Source organism: Microtus oregoni, unplaced genomic scaffold (assembly GCF_018167655.1).
Source record: "Microtus oregoni isolate MIOR12 unplaced genomic scaffold, Mior012 000004F_ref0000308, whole genome shotgun sequence".
Lineage (NCBI taxonomy): Eukaryota > Metazoa > Chordata > Mammalia > Rodentia > Cricetidae > Microtus > Microtus oregoni.
The window spans coordinates 66,732,748-66,740,602 of NW_024543063.1; the positions used below are offsets into that span (position 1 = coordinate 66,732,748).

A 7,855-nucleotide genomic window follows, 5' to 3' on the forward strand; every position below is an offset into this window, starting at 1 on the left:
CACATACCTACAGGGTGACGGGGTAGGTGTCTGTCTGCTTCCTCCACACAGACCTATCCTGGGAATTTGAGTCAGAGTCTACATGCCACACAGCCCACACTCACCTCACTAAGCTATGTCAGACCAAGTGTCCGTGGTCCTCGAGTGCTACACACAGAGCAGGAGGCGCCCCAGCCCTCACATGCTACCCTTCCCCCTCAGTCACAGATGCGTGGTCACAGAAAGCTCACACTCCAGTTCCCAACAATTGCACAGTAGGTCATTTATTCCTTCTTCACTCTCCTGTGGGAAAGAGGCACCCAACCTAACAAAATAGGGATCACCCAGGGTGGCGGTGTACCCATTATCCCAACACTTGGAGACTGAAGCAGGAGGACCAGGCATTCAAGGCTTGGCTCAAATACATAGTAAGTGTGAGGCCAGCCTGGATTCCATGGAGACCGCCTCAACAAATAAAACAAAACAACCAGGGGTAGAAGGTAGGGAATAGCCCCCTGGGTGGCTAAAACTAGAATGTCACCTCCACAGGCATAGGCGTGGGCCCAGCCCTGGGCTTCTTATGCCCCAGGCCTGTGGAGCAGGGCAGAAGCAGCACCAATTGTAGGAAGGTTCTCCAGAGCTGAGGCCTAGGGCAGCCTCAGCAGGCAGTGTATACCAACATCCATCGCAGCCATGTCCAGCTGTTTAGGCCAGCAGCCTCCAGACCTCCAGTGACAGGCCACCAGAGGCAGCCACCACCACGTTGCCCTCAGCACAGATCTGGGGAGCAGTGGCAGTGGAATTAGGGGATGGCATGGGCTCTTGGCAGGCCAACAGGCTATATGGGGCAGGACCTTACCCCATTCAATACATTGTGGTGGCTTCTGGTACAGATGGTCCTAGGTGGGTCTGTGGGCACGTGAACCTGGGAAGGGTAAGGGGCAGAGGTCAGGATATGTGCCCTGGCCAGCGCTGGGGGTCTGCATGGGTCAGTGTCCTCACCCGAATGGTCTTGTCAGTAGATGTTGTATACAAAGTCCCCAGCGAGTGCTTGATCCCTGTGATCTGAGACTGGTGACCCACATCAAAGGACTAGGGAAGAAAGGATGGGTGACACTCAGGCAGAGTTTCCCCGTGGTTAGCCCTCTACACACAAGAAGTCACCGGGGAGGTACAGACAGGAGTCCTAGCTGACCCGGACAAGCTGGAAGCAACCATCTCGGTTGGCGAAGACGTGCATCAGGCCCTGGTTGTCACCCGCCCAGAGCTGGGGCTCCTGGTAGGACATGCAGAGCAAATAGGAGTCCAGCTGTGCGAAGGACAAGGCATAGAGCAGCTCAGGAATGACGAGCTGGGCTACCTACAGTCCTCCTCAGAATCACTGGGAAGGGCAACCCACCTGCAGCCGCTGCAGGACTCTGTTGGCTCGGCGATCAAATACCACAAGACTGTGGTCCTCACTGCCTGAGATGATATGCCTGTCATCTGCCAGCACCGCTAGCACAGCACTCGAATGCAGCCTCCGGCTCTTCACCAGAGCCAAGCCAGCTGGAGTGGGAATACGGGCCGGGGAGGATGGAGGGTATCAGAGACCCAGGCCCACCTGGGGATCTGGGCTACCGTGTCACCTAGGAAAACTTCTGATGGCTGGGCTTCTCACCTGGTCACTCCTCTCCCCTCCTACCCCATCTGGATCCAGGACCCACAGGCTTTTGTCCTCTCCTGGTCCCTACCTCCACGCCACCTTCCCTTCCTACCCCACCAGTATCTCCCAACACATAGCCAAGCACTTCACTCCACCCAAACCTAAGTCCATCTCAGGATCCCTTCAGTCTAATGGAGTAAGATGACTCAGTCATGGCTGGGGTGGGGCTAGAGCTCAGCGGCTAAGCAATAGCCTAAGCACAGGCAATGGTTTCCATCCCAGGATGGGGGAAGGGGCCGATTAATCATCAGCCAGGCCTCATGGTGCAATCCTGTAATTCCAGCTACTCAGGAGCCCACAGGCAGAGACAGGAAGCTGAATATAGGTGGAGGCCAGCCTAAGATACAGAGTGAGTTTGAGGGTAGCCTGGGCAACAGTGAGAGTCTATCTCAAAATGAGCAAAGTGAAAGGGACAAAGCATCTGTCTAGCATGCGGGAGGCACCAGGTTCAGTCTCCGCAAGGGGAACAGCGTAGACAGAAGCACAGGAAAGACTCACAGTGCAGACAGGCTTATGTCATCCACCAGTGTTCTCTGATCACGTGATTCAATGTTTGAATTTTTGAGACTCCTTTTCTATCTTACGTATATAGGTGTTTTGCCTACATGTATCTGTGCATGGCATGCATACATTGCCCATGGAGGCCAGAAGAAGGCAATGGATCCTCTTAAATTGGAATTACAGGTGGTTGCTAGCTACCATGTGGGTACCTCCCAACCCAATCCAAGTCCTCTGGAAAAGCAGCCAGTGCTCTTAATTGCTGAGCCATCTCTCCAGCCCCTGCCCCCCAACCCAACCTCAGTGTTCTTTCCTATTGTTTTGTGTTTCTGTTATTTTGTTTCTGAGCCAGGTTCTCACTGTGTAGCCCTAATTGGCCTGGAACTTACTGTGTGGACCACACTGGTCTTGAACTTACAAAGATCTGCTTCCCTTTGCCTTATAAGCATAGGAATTGGAATCTCACCTCTGGGATCATAGGTGGTCACCTTCTTGTCATAGGTACCAGTCACGAGGATGTCAGGTTGGTAGGAGAGGCACAGCACTGCCGCCTTGCCCCTGGGGACACATGGCACACAAGGCTGGGTGATGGCTTGGGCAGGGCCCTACCCACCCAGGCCCCCTGCCCAGGCCCCCTCACACTTGATCTCGCCAAACTGCTGCCCATCAGCTGCCATGTCCCACAGCTTCACAGTGCTGTCCCAAGAGCCGGAGCACACACGGTGGTCCTGTGCTGCTAGCGACCACACCCAGCCCTGTGGGAGCAGGCACAACAGTCACACAAGACAACTCGCTTTAGGAGCTATGTAACAGCTCGTGTCTCCTCCTCCCCAGAACCCAAGAGGAAGTCTGGACCTTCCTGCTTTTGCAGAGAAGGATCCAAGAGATGAACAGATTCACTCAAAGCCAAACAGCTTTTCCTCTCTCATGCCACTTCCACCGACACTTCAGTAACACACATAACTCCCACTCCTCCACAAATGACAAAAAGGGGGTCAGAAGGAGGAGGGACAACTGAAGAATACAGTAAATCCCAATGTGTGGGAGTAGGGTCTGCTCTGCTGCCTGTCAGAGCTTGGGGACAAGAACACATCCCAGCGAGCCGGGCGGTGGTGGCACACGCCTTTAATCCCAGCACTCGGGAGGCAGAGGCAGGCGGATCTCTGTGAGTTCGAGACCAGCCTGGTCTACAAAGCTAGTTCCAGGGTAGGCTCCAAAGCCACAGAGAAACCCTGTCTCGAAAAACCAAAAAAAAAAAAAAAAAAAAAACCACATCCCAGTGGTATCCACAGAGACCGCTCCCTCTCTTTGTGCTAGACTAGAACCCAGAGCCTCAACACAATCTAAGCATGGGCTCTATCACTGAGCTACACTCTTGCAGTTTCCAATAGCTCGTTTTTGTTCTTCTGCTCTTTGAAACAGTCTAACTCTACAGTTCAGGCTGGCCTGGAACTCATTATGTAGCACAGGCTAGCTTCAAAATCAGAACAATCCTCTGCCTTTAGCTCCCTGAGAGTATTGCTAATATAGGCCTGAGCCATCAAGGTCTACGTCAAGGCCTTCAGAAGCCCTCCCAGCCTCTTTCATGCCCCCCCGAGACTGCTCACCGTGTGTGTGCTATTGCCCTGGGTTCCCAAGGCCTTCACCAGAACTCGATTAGGCTCCTTCCCTAGATGTCGTAGGTCCCACAGGTTGACGTTGCGATCTCGGGAGCCTGACAAACACAGTGCCCCACCCTGGAAGGAGAGCATGGAGCTGGTATTGAGGTTCCCCAACCTTTCCCTTGCCGAGCCTCCCATCTAGCCCCCCTCACCTGGAGCAGCAACACTGCATCAATGGAAGCAAAGTGCCCATCAGCTAGGCAGAAGTACTCGGCTCTCTGTCCATCCTCTGCCCAGCGGGCCAGGTGCTGTTCCAGCTCGATGCAGGCGGCTGGCCAGTCAAAGTCCTCCTCTGTGGGGTACCACGAGCAGGAGAGTCAGTGAGCATCAGCTGAGAGAGTCCAGCCCTGGCTGCCAGGGAGCCCAACCTTCACCAGACCTGGATAAAACATCACCCCCCACCCTAAGCAGGCACAGACTCTGGCCTTGCTTCAGGATTTCTGACCACCCATCTCCCATGCAGGACCAAGAATACTCCCAACGCTAAGAAACCGAAATTACACTTTCCAACCTTCATCTCACAATCCAGGTGACAACAGTCCCACCCTCAGTCCTCTCTAGGGCCTCACGACTAACCAAGCATTCTGGCCTTAGCCCCTAACCCAGACCTAAGGACACAGTTCTTAAATTTCTTTTTTTTCCAGTTATTTTAATAACTTGATGTCAATAATTCTTTTTTAAATTTATTTATTTTTATTGCAAATTTCCATCTCCTTCCCTCTTCCCACTTCCCTCCCCTCCCCCTACTCCCCCTCCTACTCCCCCTAGAGCTTTGTGGGAGCCAAATCTGTTTGGATGCTCACCTTCCTGGACCTGGGGGAAGCAGGGAGGACCTTGGACTTCCTATAGGGTAGGGAACCCTGACTGCCCCTTAAATTTCTAACTGTAAACCAGGAAGTCACAAGACACAGAAGCCAACGAAAGGAAAGTGTGGCTTGGTAGTCGAGAACTTACCTAGGAAGCACAGGGCCTTGGCTTTATCCCTAGTCATTCCCCCTCCCTCCCAAGACAAAATCTAAACCCCAGGTCAACCCATTCAATCATTTGGATGAGGTTCAAGCACATGTTTTTTGTTTGTTTTTTTTTTCAATCGGAAAACATGTTTATCAAAAAGCTGTTTGGAAATCTGACTGGGGGTTGGAGGTCAATTCCTAGGGGTTGGAAGTCAATTCCCTAACCCAGAAGTCTGCAGAATCAAACTCTTCCGGGTCAGGGGAATCAACTATTCAGCTTTCCATGTCTGTCTCAAGAGCCTAAGGATCCAGGAACATCAGGATTTACAATATCTCAAAGTCTTGCTGAGAATGTAAACTGTGGTAAAATAACGCATTTGCCCAGCACACCCAAAGTTCTGGGTTCCATACGTACAACCTTAAAAAAGCAAAACAACAAAAACTCAAAACGATCAACTTCGAGTTTTCTTTTCCTCCACAGACCAATGAACTCAAGGGCAGAATGAATAACACCTGCTCTGCAAAAGTGACAGCTAGCTCGTGGCATCTAAGACCAAAGAGAGAGGATCGGGAGGACGAGGGAACCCTGGGCTACATAAAAACCTATCTCGGGAGCTGGAGAGATGGCTCAGAGGTTAAGAGCATTGCCTGCTCTTCCAAAGGTCCTGAGTTCAATTCCCAGCAACCACATGGTGGCTCACAACCATCTGGAATGAGATCTGGTGCCCTCTTCTGGCCTGCAGTCATACACACAGACAGAATATTGTATACAAAATAAATAAATATTTAAAAAAAAAACCTATCTCAAAATAAATAAAAAAATAAATAAAACAGAAGAGATGACAGGCTAGACCCAGGTATCAACGATTGCTGGTATCAGTGATCCCAGCTCCTAAGTCCCAAGGCTAGTTCAGGTTTAGGAGTCTAGAGATACAGAACCTCTGCTTCACCTATCCTGGATCAACACTCCAGGGGTCAGGGGCTTTGTTAAGGCAGTTGCCGATTCTGTATCCAGAGCCTGAGGACTTTTTTGGACCTATTTTCACTCCAGGTACAATCTAAAAAGTCCTAGAGTTATCCACATCAGGGCTAGGGACCTTAGTGCTAACAAAGCCCAAACCGGGAAAATCTCTGAATTGTAAGTTTAGAGATCCCAGGTTCAGAGCTCTGCCTGAGGAAGTCAAGTATCTGCCTTGTGGTCGATTAAGGATTAGGCAACACCTAGAAATTTCCTTTGCCTCCAGTCAGAGCTGGGACAACCTGGAAGCCTGCTCCAGAAGCAGTATGCACCCGCAGACCAGGTACCTCTCTCTTTTGCTCAAGCCTGACCTGGGCAGAAGTTCCTGTTCCCCCGGGTGTGCGTACCTTCCACCACTGGGTAGGGTGCGCGTACGCGGCGCTGAGCGCGTAGCCTCCAGGTGACATGATCACGCACAAGGTCGTTGAGTGCTTGGCACACGCACGGCAGGACGTGGAGCACGACCCGTGCATCCAGGTAGGCGCAGATCTCCAGCAGCAGCTCCGGGGGAAGGCTCAGTAGGCCCGGCAGGCGCACGGCCGGGACTCTGGGGGCAGCCTTTCGCTCCGGCGCGCCCAGGGACGCGGAGAGCGTGGACTTCAGCGACGAGCGCCGCGGGGTCAGGCCAGGTTTGGGTGGGGTGAGAACACGGGCTACGTAGGCCTCAGCCTGAGCGTCAGGGTCCGGGTCTGGCTCGGGGTCCGACTCTTCGTCACAGGAGCGAGGATCCCCACACCGCCCCGAGGGAAGCTCCATGGCGACCGGGTGGGTGCGGCTGCCCCAGGTTTAGCTATTACTGGGCCGCGTCCTGTTTCCTAGGCAGCACGAGATCATTTCCGGCGTTTTTAGATGACGTCAGAAATCACTGGCCGCGAGTTACTAGCGAATAAACCTGATGTTTAAACTGCAAGCTGGTCGCTTTTTTTAAACCATTCGCGACTGACATTTCAAAGGAAGTTTTTTTTGGTTTTGTTTTTAAGGATTCATTTTTACTTTTATGTGTTTGGGATCCCTTGAAGCTAGAGTTAAGGGCTGCATTCGCCTGGTGTGGGTGCTGGAAACACCTTTGTTTTAGACATGGTTTCACCACGTAACCCAGGATGGCCTCGAATTCGGTGAACCCGTCTGCCTCTGCTTCCCGAGTGCTGCGGCTAAAGGCGTGCGCCACACCTAGCCTAAAGTTCTCTTAACTACAGTGGACCACCTACCACTCCAGCCCAGCACAGGAGATGCTTTGTATCCATCTGAGGTCGAGATGGGAGGGGGAAGGTGTCTTCTTCGATGATCTACATGTTTTATTATCCTCAATTTTATTGTGTGAGGTGTTGTGTTTCAATGTGCCACAGCATACATGGACTGGTCAGACAGCAACTCTGTCGAGTCAGTTCCCCTTCACTTGTAGGTGGCTTCTGGAGGGAATCAAACCAGGCAGCAAATGTCTTTATGTGCTGAGCCGATCCTCTCAGCCCCGTCATGTATCTTGAAACAGGTCTTTCACTGCTCATCATTTCAGCTAAGCTGGCTTAGCCAACCAGTGAACTTTAGGAATCCATCTGTTTCTGCTCCTCCGTTCCTCCTGCCCCCAACATTTATGTGGGTGTTGGGAATCCTAACTTAGGTTCTCAACCATGCACAGCAAGCACTTCATCAAACTCCAAGAGATAAGAGTTTATTTTGGGTTGAATGATCATGGCCCAGGAACTCAGGTTGCTCCAAATAGCATTAGGTCAGACACAGGCGGAGCAATAAATGGTTAAGGTCTAATGGGAGCCAGAACAAGTTTACATCTACAGTACATAGCTCCCCACAAACACAATTCCAAATTGGCCACGTAGAACCTAACACGTAAGTTTTTTTTTTCTTTAAATTTTAAGGACCTCACTTATGGGGAGCCCCATCTGGTCTCAAACTCAACATTATATAGACCAGGCTAGCCTCCAACTCAAGAAATCTGTCTGCTTCTGACTTCCAAATGCTGGCATTTAAGATGTGAGCCAACAAACATATCTGCATAAAAGGTTTTTCTTCTGAGAACGTCACA

General features: G+C 51.5%; 1 protein-coding gene across 1 annotated transcript; it reads right to left on the reverse strand.

The window, feature by feature from the left end:
* Positions 1 to 222: 222 nt before the first annotated feature.
* Fbxw9 (F-box and WD repeat domain containing 9) lies at positions 223 to 6,624 on the reverse strand. Its single transcript, XM_041650200.1, has 10 exons — positions 6,162 to 6,624; positions 3,996 to 4,135; positions 3,790 to 3,918; positions 2,825 to 2,937; positions 2,649 to 2,740; positions 1,379 to 1,527; positions 1,175 to 1,288; positions 982 to 1,071; positions 839 to 904; positions 223 to 759 (listed from the first exon to the last, which is right to left on the reverse strand). Exons 1-10 carry the CDS (start codon positions 6,568 to 6,570, stop codon positions 685 to 687), a joined length of 1,377 nt encoding a protein of 458 aa, XP_041506134.1. The 5' UTR covers positions 6,571 to 6,624; the 3' UTR covers positions 223 to 684.
* Between the last annotated feature and the right edge of the window lie 1,231 nt (positions 6,625 to 7,855).

Bases quoted from the DNA above. Each gene is read 5' to 3' on its own strand.
- Fbxw9 (XM_041650200.1), bottom strand. From the start codon at position 6,570: ATGGAGCTTCCCTCGGGGCGGTGTGGGGATCCTCGCTCCTGTGACGAA. The intron at 2,741-2,824 runs GTGTGAGGGGGC...ATGTGTCCCCAG, and splicing joins CAGCAGTTTGGCGAGATCAA to GGGCAAGGCGGCAGTGCTGT. The intron at 905-981 runs GTGAGGACACTG...TACCCTTCCCAG, and splicing joins CTACTGACAAGACCATTCGG to GTTCACGTGCCCACAGACCC.